This window comes from Chiloscyllium plagiosum, chromosome 9 (assembly GCF_004010195.1).
Source record: "Chiloscyllium plagiosum isolate BGI_BamShark_2017 chromosome 9, ASM401019v2, whole genome shotgun sequence".
Classification (NCBI taxonomy): Eukaryota; Metazoa; Chordata; class Chondrichthyes; order Orectolobiformes; family Hemiscylliidae; genus Chiloscyllium; species Chiloscyllium plagiosum.
Genome location: NC_057718.1, coordinates 105,184,495 through 105,206,092, shown reverse-complemented (window position 1 = coordinate 105,206,092; position 21,598 = coordinate 105,184,495). Strand labels below are relative to the sequence as shown.

Genomic DNA, 21,598 nt, shown 5'->3' with positions numbered 1-21,598 from the left:
CAGTCCTCACTTTCTCCTCGAAGATTTTAACCAGAATACAGCCAAGTTCACTGAATACATAACAAATACACAGAAAAATGAGCTAGATCAATTACTTAAGAAAGACAGAAATAATACCTAGATTTTTCGTAGTTATTGTTTTCAATCCTACCACCTGCAAGGCACCTGCTCCAAGCACAAGCTGACAGCTTCGAGAATTAAAATGCTAAAAGAAAATAAGGAAAACACCGTAAGAGCGTGTTTATGGAAACGCTTTAAATTTACGTATTATTGCTTGGAATAACTTTCCAGATGATAACCAATGATATCTAAATTGTTAATTACCATTCAAAATAATTAATAAATGACAAAAGGAAGCTTCACTTGAACATTGATACAGATACAAAGAGCCTGTAAACCATAAAACAAGTTCTAGCAGCTGGTACATTAAAGGTGAGAAAGGTATGAAGAAATATATTTGAGGATATTGGATAATTGAGTTCGGCCCTCTTGAGTTCAATGGGGCCCACAACATGTTTGTTTCTCTCTGTCAGGAAAGAATCATCTCAAAGTGTTTCCTGATGATCTGTCTGGAACTGAACAGGAGTTAGCACTGTCAACTGGATCCACAGATACCAGCCAGGTAGCTCATTCAAGAAATGCAAAAGAACTCACATCAGTGCAACAGATGTTCAAACCAAACAGAGAAGGTTGCAGGTAGGGAGACCTTTATATCTGTATTCAATCCATGTAGTTGCAACTGGAAGAAGCATATTGGTCATCAGCAATTACAAATTTCATTCCAATAAAAAGTAAGCATTAGTCCAAGAAAACTAAAGGATTTCCACAAAGATTCACTTTCATTTATGTCACCTTATTTCTCCACCCTTTTAGTCAGGAGCTCACGCTTGTCCAGGCTATCATTGTTTACACGCATGCTGGCAAGCTAATCAACCATGGATAGCATCACAGCTAAGATACATTATTATAATAAATAGTTTTTCACTAAATAACAAATACCTTTAATAAATCTGAGAGGCGAGTAAGCATGTCAGTAGTAATGGAAGGAATGTCATCTACACACTGACAGTATTCAAATATAATTCTTATTAACAGCAAAACAGTCCTGAAAAGAGAAAAGAAATAGATAATTATGAATCTAATGTTTACAATATTAATTGCTTACTTGTATAAGAAGTATAACCATATATACAAGATAACTGTTGTACAATGTTGCTTCATAAGCCAATGCACCAGAATCCAAGCAGATCAAATATACCGCATATTTTTAAGATGAGGGGGGAAAGTTTTAAGAAGTAAGTGAGGGGCAATGTTTTTTCCCCACAAAGAGTGGCTCATGTGTAGAGTGAACTGCCAAATGAAGTGGTGGATGCAGGTACAGTTACAACCGCTAAGAGACATTCATGTACTTATCTAAATAAGAAAGGTTTGGGCAGGATATGGGCCATGTGCAGGCAGGTGGGACTAGTCTAGTTTGGGATTATGGTTGGCATGAACTGGTTGGAACGAAGGGTTGGTTTAAACACTGTATGACTCTATGACAAGGTGCTACAGTGATGCTTATGGACATTTGAACTTTATTTATAGGTTTAAGAATATGTGTAGCTCTTAAAATTTAAAGTAACCCCAATCATAACCACAGCTGAAAACCCATTAATAAATTTTATAGTCTGAACAAGTATTCTAATTGGCATGAAGAGGTGAGTGTAGTGGCCATTGCCATGGAGCAGGTACTGCAGAAGCTGAAATGTTTCAAGATGGTTAATAGATTTTATAAATACATTAAGGTCAAAAGGGTAACTAGGGAGAGAATAGGGCTCCTCAAAGATCAGCAAGGCAGTCTTTGTGTGGAACCACAGGAGATGGGGAAGATACTAAATGAGGATTTTGATCAGTGTTTACTGTGGACAAGGACATGGAAGATATGGAATGTGGAGAAATAGATGGTGACATCTTGAGAAATATCCATATTACAGAGATGGTGGTGCCGGACGCCTTAAAACGCTTAAAAGTGGGCAAATCCTCAGGACCTGATCAGGTGCACCCGAGAACTCTCAGGGAAGCTAGAGAAGTGATTGCTGGGCCCCTTGCTGAGATATTTGAATCATCGATCGTCACAGGTGCAGTCCCGGAAGACTGGAGGTTGGCAAACATAGTGCAACTGTTTAAGAAGGGCGGTAAGGAACAGTCAGGGAACTATAGACCGGTGGTAGGCAAGTTATTGCAGGGAATTCTGAGGGACAGGATTTACATGTATTTGGAAAGGCAAGGACTGATTCGGGATAGTCAACATGGCTTTATGCATGGGAAATCATGGCTCACTAACTTGATTGAGTTTTTTGAAGAAATAGCAAAGAGGATTGATGAGGGTGGAGAGGTGGACATGATCTATATGAACATCAGTAAGGCATTCAACAAGGTTCCTCATGGTAGACTGATTAGTAAGGTTAGATTGCATGGAATACAGGGAGTAGTCACTTGGATATAGAACTAGCTCAAAGGTAGAAGACAGAGGGTGGTGATGGACGGTTGCTTCTCAGACTGGAGGCTTGTGACCAGTGGTATGCTGCAAGAATCAGTGCTGGGTCCACTACTTTTCAGCATTTATATAGATGATTTCAATGTGAACACAAAGTACGGTTAGCAAGTTTGTAAATTACACCAAAATTGGAGGTTCAGTGGACAGTGAAGAAGGTTACTCAGAGTACAACGGGATCTTGATCAGATGGGCCGAGTGGCAGATGGAGTTTAATTTAGATAAGTGGAATGGCAATTCAGGGCAGGACTTATACACTTAATGGTATGGTCCTAGGGAGTGTTGCTGAACAAAGAGACCTTGGAGTGCAGGTTCACAGTTCCTTGAAAGTGGAGTCGCAGGTAGATAGGATAGTGAAGGCAGCGTTGGGTATACTTTCCTTTATTGGTCAGAGTATTGTGAATAGGAGTTGGGAGGTCATGTTAATTCGGCCACTTTTGGAGTACTGTGTGCAATTATGGTCTCCCTCCTATAGGAAGGATATTGTGAAACTTAAAAGGGTTCAGAAAAGATTTACAAGGATGTTGCCAGGGTTGGAGGGTTTGAGCTACAGGGAGAGGCTGAACAGGCTAGGGCTGTTTTCCCTGGAGCGTTGGAGGCTGAGGGGTGACCTGATAGAGGTTTATAAACTCATGAGGGCCATGGATAGGGTAAGTAGACAAGGTATTTTTCCATGGGTGGGGGAGTCCAGAACTATAGGGCATGGGTTTAAGGTGAAAGGGGAATGATTTAAAAGGGACCTAAGGGGCAACTTTTTCACGCAGAGGGTGGTGCGTGTATGGAATGAGCTGCCAGAGGAAGTGGAGGAGGCTGGTACATTTAAAAGGCATCTGGATTGGTATACAAATAGGAAGGGTTTAGAGGGATACGGGTCAAGTGCTGGCAGGTGGGACTCGATGAATTTAGAATATCTGGTTTGTACCGACGGGTCTGTTTCCGTGCGTGTGCATCGCTATGATACTATGACTACACCCCAGGTTCTGAAGGAGACAACTAAGGCATTGGTGGTAAGCTTTCAGGAATCACTGGAATTAGGGAGGATCTCAGAGCACTGGAAAATTACTAATCTAACACCCCAGTTTAAGGAGGGTAGGGGAGGCAGTTAGCCTAACCGCAATCATTAATAAGATTTTAGAATTCGCTAATAAGGCTGAAATTGCAGAGTACTTGAAAGTGCATAGTAAAATTGGGCTCAGACAGCACAGCTTCCTCAAAGGAAGGTCATGCCTGACAAATGTTTTAAATTCTTTGAGGCGGTAACAAGCAAGTTAGACAAAGGAGGATGTGATCTATTTGGATTTCCAGGAGGCCTTTGACAAGATGCCACACAGGAGGCTGCTCAATAAGCTAAGATACTGACAGGGAGAGAGGAATAGCTGAAGGCAGAGTGTGGGGATAAAAGGATCTTTTTCAGGATGGCAGCTGGTGTCGAATGGAGTTCCAGAGGTCCATGTTGGGACCACAACTATTCACGATATAAAGTAACGAAGTGGATGAAGGAACTGAGGACATTGTTGCAGATGACACGATGATAGGGTAGAGGGACAAGTAATGCTGAAGAAGTGGGGAGGCTGTGGATGGACTTGGGAGAATTTAGGAAAGTGGGACAAAAAAGTGGCAGATGGAATACAATGGGACTAAGGTAATCATTTACATGTGACAAAGTGACTACAGGGCACTTTTATCACTATGAGCAAAATACAGATAGAGCAAATTCAATTCAAACAAACATTTCTAAACACAAAAACACTGATCCTGCTGCATCAGAAACAATAAGCTGCTGTGGCTCTTGGCAAAGATCCATGTTAAAGATTTCTAGACGAATGTTCAGAAGGATCATTTTGCATTTATAAAAGCTCTGATGGAAATTGCCAAGGCTAGGCTATAGATGAAGGAGGAGCCTTCATTTTATCAAAGGGATTCCATGAAAGTCCAGGTTCCAGAGGCTGAACTATAAGTAATGGTTTTGTAATACAGAACGTGTATTAGTGAAGGACACATTTTGTTGAAGCTTTTTGTTTTCCACTCATCAGGATTATTCACAAGAATACTAACTAGAGGGGAAGCTCAACACTTGTATGCATGAGAACAGAGTACTGATTGGTTGGCAAGTGGTGACTCTGGTAAGTAGGGTATTGCCATGGAGAATGCATCCTAGGTTTGTAAACAGGGTTTGTTTTCAATGGAACGCATGAGGTCGAGGGGCAACTTAACAGAAGTTCATAAGATTGTGAATGGCTATGGATAGAGTGGAAAGTATGAGGCTATTTACCAGGTTGGAGGGGTCAATTACTCAGGAACACAGATTCAAGATGCAAGGTGGGAAGTTTAAAAGAGATGCGCAAAGCAAGTTCTTCACACAAAGGGTGGTGAGTGCCTGGAACACACTGCCAGAGGAGGTGATAGAAGCAGACACAGTAATAGCATTCAAGAAGCACCTGGACAAATACATAAATAGAAAGGGAACAGAGGAATACAGAGCCTGTAAGTGAAGACAGGTTTAGCAGGGAAGGGCAAAATGCACCAGTGCAGGCTCGGAGGGCCAAAGGTCCTGTTCTTGTGCTGTATTGTTCTTCGTTCTTTTAATGCTGACTAATATTTAATTCCCAGGCTTTGATTACACCTTAAAATAGTTTGACTATGATTAGTCAGAGGTGAGCCAACAAATGGCTCAGCTATTTTGTTGAGTTGAAACAGGCATATTGTGTTCACATGTTTTTTCTGTCTGCATATCCTGGAAACTCCCTGCATTATTAACAGGATCTTGTCCTTTGCAGACAGAAATAACACATTCTCACACTGTGCCTGTTTCAACTCAACAAAATAGGTGACACCCATGTGCTGACTTGGCAAAACATGTCTTTGTTCAGTAAAACACAGTTTAAAGTATGGCACAGTATCACATTTATATTTCCAACATACATGTTTTAAAAAGAATAACATTTTCAGTTTTCCGTACCTGTGCTGACACCAAAGCAATTTCATTTGCTCATGTCTATTTGGCACACTCATGCACTTGGAAACGTGAAGGTACTGCTCTCTCAGCACCTCAATATACACGATGCTGCCTACTCTGAAACCTTGCAGTATCTCTCCTCCATCAGTTCACTTAAGTCCGTCATTTCATTGCTAATTAGCTGGCTAGGTGATCTACACTCAGCTTGCTGACTGATCCTTGCTCTGTCCTCACTTTGGACAGCACAAACAACTCTGGTAAAATTGGAAGGTTGTTCAATGACAAATTGCTGGAGAAGCTTTCCCTTCATAAATGATCAATTTTTGGTGCAATGATGTCAAGTGGTCAATGGCCACCTGTTTAAAATCATCCAATTCCTCAAAAATGGAAATAGTTTTAATGATATGTGGGCATTTGCACTAAGTTATTGCATGATGCAGTAATATACTGATATTTTAGTCTGAATTATTTACTTTGTTAAATGTATATCGATATTATTCTCTACTAATTTGTCTGTGGATTATTACAAAAATATATCCTGTCAATCATGAAACGGATCTTGGAGAAACTGTTTTGACAAATATTTTGTGATTGATGGTGAAGTGTGGTATGAAAGCAGCACCTCCAGCCTGACTCCAGTAGGGACAACGATCATTCCACTTCTGGAGAGTCATACTCGACTTGAAACATTAACTCGGCTTTCTCTCCACAGATGCTGCCAGACCTGCCGAGTTTCTCCATCATTTCCTGTTTTTATTTAAATTAATGTATTTGAGGGCAGTTTTTAAAACTGGTTTTTCCACCATAAAGTTTCAAAACAACTCCATGTCAAACAGATTGAATTGTGCAAGATCTGCTTAGGAGTCTATATGCAGGATCTCTGACCTCAGGGTTAATGATGGGTCTCACAATGTACAAGTCAACATGTTAACAGGATGTTCTATTGTTTTATACAAAAGTTCCAAATCTGTTTCACATTGTGACCCGATTTGATGGGACCCCATGCCTAAAGGGGAATGGTAAGGAATTGGATGTAGGAGGGATTAGAGGGTAAGACAAGTGTGACATCGGTGGTGGTATAGGTGAAGGCACGAAGGACCTCAACAGTAACAGGGGGGATTGGTAGCTGTTCAATCAGCAGGGCATTTTAAATAAAAAGTCATCTTGTGTTTTCCACTGGATTTTTCAGAAAATGCAAGCTTCCAGGATTGGGCAGAGGGGCAATGGCCATTAATTGAAAACCAAGGATTTAACCTCACCACCAACATTGCAGAAGTGACCCTTCTTCTGGGCTATGATCACCAGGAAGCAAAGCCTTGTTTTAAACACTATTCTGCTTTTCCTGTCGCTCATTAACTCTGTATATTCTCTAACTCTCAAATAAACTTAATCATATTAGTCTTTTCAGAATGGGCTATTAAGCATCACAAAACAGGGAAAAGGCTGGAAACAACCTCCAGAGCTTCATAAAATAAACCCGAGCCACTGACAGACAGCAGAGTTTCCCGCCCACAATGCAAATAATGGTTATGAACTTTATGAAACCTGTTAATCTGATGGAAGAACGAACAGGGGGGTGGGGGGAAGCCCACACAACAATGAATTGTATCTATCCAACAACAGCCCACGGTATAATGAATGCCTATTTCCCATCTACAGCCCACGATAATGAATGACCTTTACCCAATTACAGTCCTCAGTATAAATGGCACATTTATCCGGGTAGGTGCCATTCATTGTAGTGAGGACTGAAACTGAGTTAAGTGCCATTCATTATACTGAGGACTGTAATTGGGTAATAATTGGCATTTACCCAATTACAGTCCTCAACATAATGAATGGCACTTACCCAGCTACAGTTTATACTACAAAAACTGGCATTTACCCAATTATAGTTCACACTATAGTGAATGGCACTTACCCTACTACAGCATATTTCTGCCCATCAACAAACAGAAAATCAGCCGGCTTTCTTTCTTGTGGAACTAAGGAGTAAACAAGTTGTTATTCATATGATGAAATAGTCATTGTCATTCATATGATGAAATAGCAATTGTTATTCACATTATGAAATAGTAATTTCTGCAATATTTTCAAATTTCAAGTTGTTTCTACCGAAATTATATTTTGATAAATACTGATTGTGCAAAACTGCTTTATAACTCAGAAACTACCAATTTTAGAAAGAGAGACAGTTAAAGCTTTTTGTTTGGCTCTCTTCAAGACTGGAACATGAAATCCAGCACCAATTTCAACAGCATGAGAAAAGTGTTTTGATTTGGTTGCATCACGGTTCTCAGAGTGATGTATCAGGAAACTTTAACTGACAGTTTTTGCTGGTTGGCTAAACTACCAGGCAGGTAGACTCTGGCAATATTCATATACACTTGCTCGATGAGAAAATCTGCCATGTATGGATATATTGTTGGGTGTACAGCCTCCATTCCTGGCATTACACCGGAACTGAAACTCACTTACTACTTTACTCATTTGTGTGGTTGGCAAAACTTATTTCTGGGTTGACGGTAGCAGGTGGTTAGTCAAAATATTGTGTGCGTGCTCACTGCAAAGTCACAGTGTGAGACAGCTAGCTTCGCCTACTGATCAAATATTTGAGACACCTTCTGGTATCACTGTATTGAGTTAGACTCAGCACCTTCAGCACCAGAAGTAGCAGCCTCAGCCTCTTGTCAATCCCTTTTTTTGTGATACAGAGATAGCAAGTCAAACCAAAAGGGTCTCACCAGCATTGGATTCACAACACAGTGAAATTAAAAGTAAATGGCCCTCAAAATTTGCTAATTGTTCCTAACTAATCTTTACAAATAACAGATCTTGGATAATAAGTTTATAACTGAAGAAAAATTAACAATTTATTATGAATAATGTAACTTTAGAAGAACACAGACAAACAAGTTAATTTAATTAATATCTGCAATCTAAAGCCCAGTCTTCTTCGATCATAACCCCTACTCAGTTAAGAAGTAGATTAAAAAATAAACAAAATCATAATTTTCCAGTTTAATAAACCATTTCAAATTATGGATACCAGGCCTTCATGAAATCCTTGGACAACGGTTATTCCGCAGGCAAGAATACAATTCTTAACACATATTCATAATAGAAGTTTTGCCTGAGTTCCAAATAACAGCAGTTTCAGCAGACACCCAGAAATATGCAACCATTTCCTACAGACCGAGACTCTTTTATTTCTCAGAACATTCAACGGTTCAATAAAGAACAACCTCGATTATCCGTATGAGACAGGCAGGGAGTATTTTGTTCAGATAACTGATTGTTCGGATAACGTGCTTACGGGACCTTGAGATCTTGTTCGGATAATCTGAAATTCAGATACTTAATGCTTGGATAACCAGGTTGTTCTGTAATGTGACAGAAAACTAGAGAGCGCCAAATACAACAGCAGTATCTGGAGCTTCTGAAAATCGCTCTCCTGCCAAACCCAAGTCAGAACTGTTCTCTTTCTCCTTTCACTAAACAGTCTCTGTGATTGGTTGGCCAGCGCCAGTTCTTCCTCAATTGGCTAATTCAACATCCAATCAGTTGCCAGCCTTGAACATTGCAACAGCTTGGTGCTGATTCATCTCCAATGTCCTCAAAACATTAAGTTGCATTACCTTCCAGGTCAGTTCCCAACATCTGTTTTTGTTCTCTTTTAAAACAAGCTGCTGTTCAAAGTTCAATTCAACCTCAACTCTCAGTTCCAAACCAAAAAAAAGAGAAAAATAGTGAGTGTATACACTTTTATGAATGCAAATGAAATCAGGCTAGGAGAGATAGATGTTTTTTCTTTCTTGTAGGTGGCTCAGTCTAGTATAATTCTCAAACATTTGAACATTTTCACATGCTAAGTAACAAGACATTCAACATTTAAACCACTTAAAATTTTACAATTATACAGAAATATGTTTAGCTGTTTGGTAGCACAAAATGTGAGAAGCGCTGAAAGGTCAATGTCATGACCAATAAGAGACAACCTGTCTGTTTGAAATCCAACAAAAGCAGTCAACAGTCAATCATCATCAACTGCTGCATTCCCCAGGGCAACCCCTCTTCCTTATTCTTTTACGCAGAGTCCAATTGCCAACCAATGAGTACCCTACACTCAAACAGTGTAAATGCTGATTTTCCCCCTTATTGGTATTTCTTGCGAACTGTCCTGATGAGTCCAAGATGAAAGCTCAACCAATGTTTTTTCAGCAAAGAAATATATTCCTATCCATATTTAGAAGTTAAGACATTTCCTCCAACAAGAAGGATCCGACAAGAAGTTGATTCTTCTTTTTAACCAATAATCTACAAAGCACTGACCTGTTGCTTTTTTCTCTGGTAAAGCAATCACTCCATCCTCAATGGAATTGACCAAGTCCTGAAACTCAGCTGGAACTTCAGCCTGTTTCCATCGCTCATTATCCAACAGAAGACTACAACACATCAAGAAATGATTGATCAGAAACCCATACAGTAGGATTTCCATAATTATACATGTACCTAACTACTTTATAAAAATCTGACCTTTATGGAATTGCTCCACTTTGATATAATTTGACATACTAAAGAGAGACCAGTTCAATCAGGATTAGAGGTTAAGGAACAAACAGTTGAGTTAGGAACTATCCATAGTAAGTGAGCCTACGTTGCTCATTTGTGTATTTTACAGTTGAATAAAGAAAATAGAAAGCTGCAGGAATTGGTAAAAACGCTAACCTAATGGAAGGCGCTGTACCTTATACCAGGAAAAGGCTATGGATAGATACAACACTGAGACTGCTAAAAGTAGATCTTGATGTTGAAACTGATAGTGAAATGACATCTTTGGTATAGTAAAAAAAAACATGCCCAATAGAAATCTGTGAACAGACAGCAGCTAAGATTGTTATCTTGAGAATGTTTTTAATAGTGCTTCCTCCACTGTTTAATCTCTGTGTAGTGAGACACAGCCAGTGTGTAATGTCACCCATGATCTGGAAGCGATGGACAAAGGAATAGGACCCTCAGGCACAGTTAGAGACAAGATGAACAAGTCTCTTCCCCCAGTGAAGTTAAAGAAACCCTCTGAAAATTGGATTGTATTCACAGAGAATTACCATGGCAGTTACAAGGACAGCATCCCTTACAATCGACTGAGGTCAGTACTCAAACAAGGATAATCTGAAAACTTTGTTGCTTCAAAACTTTCAAACCATTGAAAGCTTTAAAAAGATTTCTTTCTTAAGCTGGTACAGAAAAGATCTGTAAAAAAATGGTTTAGTCATTTATATAAATGATTTAGATGTGAATATAAGAGGTATGGTTAAATTAAATTAGATTCCCTACAGCATGGAAACAGCCCATTTGGCCGAACAGGTCCAGAATGATCCTTCGAAGAGTAACCCACCCAGACCCATTTCCTGACATTTACCACTGACTAATGCACTTAACACTATGGACAATTTAGCTTGGCTAATTCACTTAACTTGCACATCTTTGGACTGTGGGAAGAAATCCACGCAGATACGGGAAGAATGTGCAAACTCCACACAGACAATTGCTCAAGGCGGGAATCAAACCCCGGTCCTTAGCACTGAGAGGCAGCAGTGCTAACCACTGAGCCACCGTGCTGCCCTTTTGCAGAAGACACCAAAATTGGTGGTGTAGCGGCAACAAAGACGGTTACCTCAGATTACAACAGGATCTTGATCAGATGTGCTAATGGGCCAAGGAGTGGCAGGTGGAGTTTAATTTAGATAAACATGAGGTGCTGCATGATGGAAAGGCAAATCAGGACAGGACTTATACATTTAATGGCAAGGTCCTAGAGAGTGTTGTTGAACAAAGAGACCTTGGAATGCAGGTTCATAGCTCCTTGAAAGTGGGCTCTCAGGTAGATAGGATCGTGAAGAAGGCATTTGGTATGCTTGCCTTTATTGGTCAGTGCATTGAGTACAGGTGTTGGGAGGTCATGTTGTGGCTGAACAGGACATTGGTTAAGCCACTTTTGGAATACTGCGTGCAGTTCTGGCCTCCCTGCTACAGAAAGGATACTGTGAAACTTGAAAGGACTCAGATTTACAAGGATGTTGCCAGGGTGGAGGATTTGAGCTACAATGAGTGGCTGGGACTGTTTTCCCTGGCTGAGGGGTGACCTTATAGAGGTTTATAGAATAGTGAGGGGCATGGATAGGGTGAATAGTCAAGGTCTTTTCCCTAGTGTAAGGGAGTCCAAAACGAGAGGGCATAGGTTTAAGGTGAGAGGGGAATATATAAAAGGGATCTAAGGGGAAACTTTTTCATGCAACGGGTGGTGAGAGTATGGAATGAGCTGCCAGAGGAAGTGGTGGAGACTAGTACAATTATAACATTTAAAAGGCAACTGGATGGGTATATGAAAAGGATGCATTGTACAGCTCTATGACTCTACATTAACTGGAGTTTAGAAGAATCGGGAGGGTCTCATAGAAACGCAAAAAATTCTGATAGGAGTAGACACAATAAACACAAGGATGATGTTCCCAATGATGGGGAGACAAGATCCAGGGGTGGGATAGGCAATTTAGGACTGAGATGAAATGAAGAGGAATCTCTTAACCCAGACAGCAGGGAGCATCTGGAATTCTCTGCCATGGAAAGCAGTTGAGACCAAAACACTAAATGTTTTCAAGAAGGACTTAGACTTAGTTTTGAGGGCCAAAGGGATCAAAGGCTATGGTGAGAAAGCAGGAACAAGGTACTGAGTTAGACAATCAACCAAGATCATATTGAACGGTGGGGCAGGCTCAAAGGGCTGAATGGCCTATGCTTGCTCCTACTTTTTATAATTCACTACTTTTGCACAAAATGGCTGGACTGTTCCTGGAAGAGGGTAACCTTTTTTTATGCAGAGGGTGGTGCATGTATGGAACAAGCTTCCAGAGGTGGAGATGGAGGTGAGTACAATTACAAGTATTCCCTGCTTTTCGAAAGTTCGCTTTATGCCATTTCGCTTTTAAGAAAGACGTACATTAGTACCTGTTTTCGCTAACCAAAAGAATCCAAAGATGATGTTCGATTTTACAAAAAATGGCAAAACTTTTCCCATATAAATGGGCGGCACGGTGGCACAGAGGTTAGCACTGCTGCCTCACAGCGCCTGAGACCCGGGTTCAATTCCCGCCTCAGGCGACTGACTGTGTGGAGTTTGCACATTCTCCCCGTGTCTGTGTGGGTTTCCTCCGGGTGCTCCGGTTTCCTCCCACAGTCCAAAAATGTGCAGGTTAGGTGAATTGGCCATGCTAGGTGAAAGGGTAAATGTAGGGGAATGTGTCCGGGTGGGTGCGTTTCGACGGGTCAGTGTGGACTTGTTGGGCTGAAGGGCCTGTTTCCACACTGTAAGTAATGTAATCTAAATTAATACTTGTTCGTTTTACACCATTTCAGCTTACGAAAGGTTTCACAGGAACGCTCTACTTTTGGATACATTTAAGAGGCCTCTGTTTGGGTATTCGAATAGGAATGGGCCAAGGGATATGGGCCAAGTGCTGGCAAATGGGACTTGGTCAGATTGGGATGTCTGGTCGATGCGGATGAGTTGGACCGAAGAGTGGGTGAAATTGCAGCATGGATTGGTACGTGGGATTTCAATGTTGTGGCCATTTCAGAGATATGGGTAGAGCAGGGACAAGAATTATTATTGTAGCTTCTGGGATTTAGATGTTTCAGTAAGAACAGAGAAAATGGTAAAAGAGGGGGTAGTGTGGCACTGTTATTGAAGGAGAGCATTACGGTTGCAGAAACGACATTTGAGGACTCGTCTATTGAGGTAGTATGAGCTGAGATTAGAAACAGGAAACGAGAGGTTACCCTGTTGGGCGTTTTCTATAGGCCTCCAAATAGTTCAACTTTCCTAATATTGACTGGAAATACTATAGTTTGAGTAATTTAGATGGGTCAGTTTTTGTCCAATGTATGCAAGAGGGTTTCCTGACACAGTATGTAGGTAGGCCAACAAGGGGAGAGGCCACATTAGATTTGGTACTGGGTAATGAACCTGGCCAGGTGTTAGATTTGGAGGTAGGTGAGCACTTTGGTGATAGTGACCACAATTCGGTTAGGTTTACTTTAGTAATGGAAAGGGATAGGTATATACCGCAAGGCAAGAGTTATAGCTGGGAGAAAGGCAACTATGATGCAATTAGGCAAGATTTAGGATTTTAGGGAGTTTTGAGAAGGTTGAGGTTCTGGATGTAGGTTTGCTCGCTGAGCTGGAAGGTTCATTTCCAGATGCTTCATCACCCTCCAATCAATAATACCCTTATTGGCATAAAATTCACTAAAGAGGAGGAAAACAACAACAAACTGCCATTCCCAGTTGTCACAGTAGAGCAAACAGCCAATGGGCAACTTCAAACCAGCGTCTACAGGAAAACAATACACACGGACCAAATATTGAACTACAGAAGCAATCATCCCAAGATCCACAAGCGAAAGTACATCAGACCATTGGTTCAACGAGCCACCACACACTGCAGCACAGAGGAACTGCGCAGAGCAGAGGAAAATCACCTATACCATGTATTCAAAAAGAATGGGTACCCAATGAACACAATCTGCTGATTTCTCAGCAACAAACACAAACAAGCACACAAAATGCGTCCAGAAACCCTAGCCACTCTCTCCTACATCAAAGACATCTTAGTAATGACTGCCAGATTACTCAGACCCCTTGGCATCATGGTAGCCCACAACCCCACCAACACACTAAAACAGCAGCTAATGAAATTGAAAAACCCTATACAGACAACAAGCAAAACTAATGCCATTTACAAAATACCGTGCAAGGACTGTAACAAACACTGCATTAGACAAACAAGCAGAAAACTAGCCACCAGGGTACATGAACATCAAATAGCCATAAAATGACATGACCCTTTCTCACTAGTATCCTCACATACAGATGAGGAAGGACACCACTTCGACTGGGACAACACATCCATTTTAGGACAAGCCAAACAGGGACATGCACAAGAATTCCTAGAGGCACGGCATTCAACCAGAACTCTATAAACAAACACATTGAGTTGGACCCCATCTACCACTGTCTGAGAAAAATGGAACAGGAAATGACATCACTGACCCAAAGAAACCCAAACATATAAATAAAAAGCAGGAATCATGTACACTGCTTTGCCTGAGGCCCACTGAAGATGTTACCTAGTAGGGTGATGAAACGTTTGGAAATGAACCTCCTAGCTCAGCGAGCAAACCTACATCCAGAAGATTTAGGATGCATTGGATTGGGAAGGAAACTACAGGGGATGGGCACAATTGAAATGTGGAGCTTATTCACGGACCAGCTACTGTGGGTCCTTGATAAGTACGTACTTGCCAGGCAGGAAAGAAGTTGTTGAGCGTGGGAGTCATGGTTTACTAAGGAAGTTGAATCTCTTGTCAAGTGGAAGGCGGCGGCTTATGTTAGGAGGAGATGTGAAGGCTCAGCTAGGGCGCTTCAGAGTTACAAGTTAGCCAGGAAAGACCTAAAGAGAGAGCTAAGAAGATTCAGGAGGGGACATGAGAAGTCATTGGCAGATTGGATCAAGGAAAACCCGAAGGCTTTCTACAGGTATATCAGGAATAAAAGAATGCTCAGCCCTTTTTAGTCTGGGTCGACCTTAACTTTCCTCTGATTTGAAATCAGTTTTGTCACTATAGTGATCAGCTCAGACTGCTTTTCCATCCCACCATGGTTTACCCAAGTTTTGTCTTCCGCTCTTCATGGAACCTGTTGACGAATTTATTGGCCTGGCTTTGCAGGGCTCCCCGGAGGGACATGCTGCGTCTGCTGCATATCCTTTCTGTTTCCTGGACAAACGTTTCCACTGTTCGTGACAGTGCCACAAACTCAGAGGAGTTCAGCTTTTCCAGAAAACCATCCTTAAAAGAAGAAACAGTAAAAAGAAACCATGAAGACAAATGAATGCAACAAAGCACAGACACATTACCATATAACTAATGCAAATATTTATCTATTTGCCCTTCTTGAATTATCTTCCATTCAACTACCTTGGTTCCGAGCTCTGTCCTATCCTTATATATTATTTAACCATGTACAGTGGATGGAGCAGCACAGCACACTAGCATGATGTCCTCACAGTGGCTGTGTTTGAACCCATCCCAGGTTTTCCAAGCTGAGGAAAAAAGCACTAACAAGGCTGAAAAGATCAGTGAGAACAGGATGATAACTAATGAATGAAGACTGAAGATGGTCCCAATGACATTCATATACCTGTCTGCTATACATGCAGGTGACCTGGAGAAATTAAAACAAAAAATGATTGTTACTGCTTCACTGAAGGTCACATTGAAAATGAAAAATGAAAATGAATTCTGAAGAGCCAAAACAGACTCAAGGTGTTAACACTGTTTCTCTCTCCCAGCTGCTGCCAGAAACGCTGAGCTTCTCCAGCTTTCTCTGCTTTAGATTTCTGGCATCTGTAGAATTTCTCTTTTATAAATGAACATGTTGTTATTTAGTCCAGTCACTAAGAGACAAGAAGGCCTGAACATAGTGCTTGTAATCTGAAAAATGATTCATGATGTAATACGGACAATGTAAGATGTCAATAACAATCAGCAATAAAGAAACAAAGTGCGAGGAATGTGAATTCGAGGGAGAATAGCCAGAAGGGAATATTAAAAAATGAAACTTGCTTCTCCCTGACAATAGTAAAGTTTCAATGTGAAATGAGTTTAGATGTTTTCAGCCATGTTCCCACCAACTGTGGTTCTACAGTTCAGCACAATGTCAATCTCTGCAAGCTAATCTTAAACTTGACTGTGGCTTCAACTGGCACACTAGTCAGGGTAGTACAATAGAGGGCTCATGCTGTTTGCTTGTTACTTCTCCCCCACAGTATCTGCTGTGTTCTGCTTAATGTGCCGATTAGCTCACTCAGCTCCAAGTATTGCTGAGTCCAAAGTACAGAGAGAATTGGCATAAACCAGAAAAACTACTGACTGTATCAACACTGAACATTTATATTTTACAAAATGCCAAAGGTCTAACAACTGCCTGTGCATTCCCAACATGATCAGAAAACATAGAATTGGAACTTAATCGCTTGTCAGTTAAAACAATGGGCTGAACTAGTCTGAAAATTAACATAAACCATTATTCAGTATCATTGATACTGCAGAGTTGTAGAGATTCGCAAATGGAGAATACCAATATTAACAAACTTAATGCTTTACAATAGGCAAGCCCATCACTGAAGCAATGTGAATATGGCCAGTCCCCATGAAGACAACTGCAACTCATTTCAACATAGGTTCCAAACTGTTTGGACAGCAAAACAAAACACCATCTTCCAGACCACCTAAGTCGAAGAACAAAGAAAATTTACAGCCCAGGAACAGGCCCTTCGGCCCTCCAAGTCTGAGCCGATCCAAATGTACTGTCTAAACCTGTCGGTCAATTCCTAAGCATCTGTATCCCTCTGCTCCCCACCTACTCATGCATCTGTCCAGACGCACCTTAAATGAATCTACCGTGCCTGCCTCTACTACCTCTGCTGACAACGCATTCCAGACACCCATCACCCTCTGTGTGAAGTACTTGCTGTATGTATTCCCCCATAAACTTTTCACCTCTCACCTTGAAAGTGTGACCTCTTGTTATTGAATCTTTCACCCTGGGAAAAAGCTGGTCTCGATCCACCCTGTCTATACCCTTTATGATTTTGTAACCCTCAATCTCCTTTTTTCTAATGAAAACAAACCTAACCTACTCAACCTCTCTTTATAGCTAGCACCTTCCACACCAGGCAACATCCACATCATTTTGGTAATGTGGCGACCAGAACTGTACACAGTATTCTAAATGTGGCCAAACCAAAGTCTTATATAATTTTAACATGACCTGCCAGCTCTTCTACTCAATATCCCATCCAATGAAGGCAAGCATACCATATGTTTTCTTGACCACTCTATCCACCTGTGCAGCCACCTTCAGTGTACAAAGACCTGAACTTCCAGATCTCTCTGCTCATCAACTTTTCCCAAGGCTCTCCCCATTTACAGTATAGTTCGGTATAGAATTAGACTTCCCAAAATGCATCACCTCACATTTGCCTAGATTGAACTCCACTTGCCACTTCTCCACCCAACTCTCCAGTCTATCTATACTCTCCTGTATTCTTTGACAGTCCCCTATGGTTTCTGCTGCTCCACCAATCTTCGTGTCATCAACTTACTGATCAGACCAACAGTGCCCTCTTCCAGATCATTTATGTATATCACAAACAACAGTGGCCCCAATACTGATCCCTGTGGAACACCACTGGTCACCTTTCTCCATTTCGGGAAACTCTCTTCAACCACTACTCTCTGTCTCCTGTTGCTCAACCAGTTCTTTATACATCTAGCTAGAACACCATACACACCATGTAACTTGACTTTCTCAATTAGTTTACCATGGGGAACCTTATCAAACATCCCGTCAGCAAACAAAAAGGTAAAAAAATCCTGAAAAGGTTTCAATTTGTTATTTTCCATTTAAAACTGCCAGTTTCTTAACAATACATAAAGTTGATAATTAAGATGAGCAGCACTTACACAGTTCAAGGAAATGAGGATCATTCCAGTAAGTCAATTAAGGAGAAAGGAAATAAGAGGAAGAATAATCTGAGTTTAACCTTCAAAAGGGCATCTCTTTCAGCATCATTACACCTATTGTAGTCTTATACTGCATTGTCTGACCAGTTTAACAATTTATAACAAGGTAGCAATATTATTAACATTACATGTGAGCATCCTGTGGCTTAGTAAGAAGGCATTGAATACATCTCTATATATAGTGAAGAGTCACCCACAAAACTTGTTTGAGAGAGGTTAATGGCCCCAGGTTTTTTGGATAGTGAGAACTGCTTGTGGGGTTCATTTGCCAATGCACATGTTTTGAATTAATTCATGGGATGAAAATATCACTGGCCAGACCAGCATTTATTGCCCATCTGTAAATGCCCAGTGGGCACTTAAGTGTCAACCATGTTGCTGTGGGTCTGGAGTCACATATAGGCCAGACCAGGTAAGGCTGGCCATTTCCTTCTCTAAAGAAGATTAGTGAACCAGATAGCTCTTTCCCGACAATTGACAATGGATTCATGGACCTAATTCCAGATATTTGTTGAATTCAAATTCCATCTGCCGTGACGGGATTTGAACCCGGATGCCCAGAACATTACCTGGGTCTCTGGATTAACAGCCTGGCGATAATACCACTAGGCCACTGCCTCCTCCAGGAGGCCATATTTAATACTGTTAACACGGTAAAATAACAAGTGCAAAGATACTGTCTTCAACAAGAAACAGGGAGTGGGAGTGTCACCTTGGTCTGTCACGAAAAGGCTTGTTCGTCTCCAGCTCCTCTTTGAGCAGAGCTGGCACACAGCCAGTGTAAAGGAAGCTCAGCAGCTGCATCCTTCACAACTGGTGGTAATGGGTCAAGTGCATACCTGGAAAGTTTCAGGTGCACCAACAGTTGGGTTAATGAAGTCACAGTAGGTAAAATGACAAAGACAGAAGAAAATGACCAAAATCTCAGCAACACGAATGCAGGTAACTTGAGGTCAAGACAGCGGCAGAGTAGGGATCTTCAGCCACAGACTGTCTGCTGCACCATTCGTCTTCTCTCCCAGCCTCCAATGACTCCCAGCTTCAGTGCAGACACGACAAGGGGCCTCCGGGCCTGGATTAGCAGCCTCCCAGGGCAGCTCTCCGACATGGCAGTCTGGAGCAATCTCCCAGCCGCATGATCCTCCAGGTGAAGCCTGACATGGTCTGGAGCCAGGGCAGACTGGAGGCTAAGTGACAGCTTGGTATGGGGTGAAGACCACTGTCTGGACTTCATTTTCGCAATGCTGGACATTTTATTTCTCTTTCTGATACCTTATAACTAAGGAAGCTGTATTTGTGTACCTTTGATCCTAAGACTGTGCTGTAAGTGGTGAGGTTTAAACATCTCACTGTACTCATGGTCTACATGTGACAATAAAGTTAAAGATAAGATAAAACTAAAGCTTACAGCCATAAATGTTTAGGCTGAAACCTACTTTTGCACATTAATCACAAAGTGAGGAAATTTGCATGGACTGATCTTTTGAACTAAAGCAGGGAAAGAAAATAATCAGCCTGGGGTTCCAGGAAACAAATGAGGAAAGTTGTATTTAACAGAACAGAAGGAATAAGGCCATCTTTCTTTGGAGTTACACCAACATTTTCCAAGACATTTGAGGCCAGTAAAAATACCTGGTGCATTCCAAACCAGGAAAGTGTTTCACTTTGACTAAAGGAGTCGACAATATGAAACGATTACACTGCCCGTAATAAATGATGCCCCATCACAGCTTTCAGTGACACACTTAAACGTTCCATTTTTCCCAGCTGAGACATTCTGCCCTTGTAGAGCGTGTTGTTTTGTGTTTAAACAGGAATTACAAAAACTACACAAATGCGACTTGAACAAGTTAGGATAGTTTGAAGACAGACTTCTGTTGGAGAACTCACGCATTACCTTTCCTGTGACAGAAAACTGTTACACTTCAGAAAAAAATGGTTTGATTAACTTCTGAAAACTCAAATTTAAAAGAATGAAAGATGCTGCAATTTTAGAATCCCAACTATAACATTCAGAATGCAGTACAATGTTTGAAATGCATTTTTCATTTTAAAATACCTTTTTGGTGATCTTGTTTGAACATGTTTGCTAATACAATACAACTTGAATTTCATAATATAGATTTGTGCAAAAATCTGCTAGGGATTTGAGAAATGACTTTAATGGGTTAGTTATACAGACATGTGTGAGCTGTTCTTAGGTATTTATGTTCTTGACCCAATTGAATTTTAAAAATTTCAGAATTATATGTTCATTCTGTACTGTTACAATGATTGTAAAGCTGCAAACCTTACCAGAGAGTTATACTTACCAATACATTAACAGTTTCAATAATAGAAACCACCTCCTGTCATGTTTCTATATCAGAACCTTACAACTGGAATTTGTACAGCTTTGGAGACTGTCACAGCCAACTATATAGACATAGGATAGTGGCACTCCCCACAAGTATCTGTACTACTGCGAGAATTTTAGAACTGGATAGTCATGGAGCATGCAAGACATTCAGCTTGTGAGTTACATTTGTGTCTAACCCCCACCTTTAACACAGAAAGAAGGCTGCATAATGGAGCCACTCAGCAAATCATTTCTACCAGGGGAGAATATAACTGGAGTTTGAGCTTTTATCCCATGGAAACATGTCCAAGACACATTGCAGCATGAACAATTTTACCCCAAGTTACTTTCAAAACAAAATCACATCTTCCCAAACAACAGGTTTGCCAAGAGGGTGAGTAATGGAGAAGGATTGAACCCAGAGCAATGCCAAATGTAGCACCATTTCAACACAGCCATTTGTGCTGGCTCTCTGAAACAGCTACTCAGTTAATGCAGCGTCTCTCTGCTCTATCCTTGTAGCCTGTGCAGTGCTTTCACCTGCAAATTCTAATTTCCTTTTGAGTGTTAATATTAAATCAGCTTCCACTGCCTTTTCAGACAGCACATTCTTGATCACAGCTCACTGCATCAAATCATCTCTTTTTCTTTCGCCATTTACCTTAAATCTGCATCCTCTGATTATAGGCTCTCCTGCCACTAAAAACAGTTTCTCATTATTTACTCAATCAAAACATCAATTCCTAACACCCAAATTGCCCTCCTCCAAGGAAAACATTTTCAACTTTCCCATTCTCTCCACATTTGCTGAAACCCCTCCTCCCTGGAACTGTGCTGGTAACTTTGATTTGATTCATTATTGTCACATATACTGAGATACAGCGAAAAGTTTTGTTCTGTGTGCTAACCAATCAAAGCACATCTTACATAAGTACATCAGGGTAATAGAACAGAATGCAGCATACAGTGTTACAGCTACAAAGAAGATGCTGAGAGAGATCAACTCTGATATATCAGAGATCCATTTAGAAGTCTGATAACATCAGGGAAGAAGCTGTTCTTGAATGTGTTGATACGTGTTTACAAACTTTTGTATCTTCTGGCTGATTAACGAGGGTAG

General features: G+C 40.9%; 1 protein-coding gene across 1 annotated transcript in view; it reads right to left on the bottom strand.

Annotated features, from left to right (window-relative positions):
* The window catches only part of vps54 (VPS54 subunit of GARP complex), a 76,401-nt gene that overhangs the window by 5,364 nt on the left and 49,439 nt on the right, over positions 1-21,598 (bottom strand). The window contains exons 14-18 of the mRNA XM_043696707.1: positions 15,220-15,401; positions 9,825-9,937; positions 7,414-7,477; positions 1,000-1,105; positions 113-205 (exon numbers count right to left, since the gene is read on the bottom strand). Coding sequence (XP_043552642.1) covers positions 113-205; positions 1,000-1,105; positions 7,414-7,477; positions 9,825-9,937; positions 15,220-15,401 — 558 coding nt within the window. The remainder of the gene's footprint in view (positions 1-112; positions 206-999; positions 1,106-7,413; positions 7,478-9,824; positions 9,938-15,219; positions 15,402-21,598) is intronic.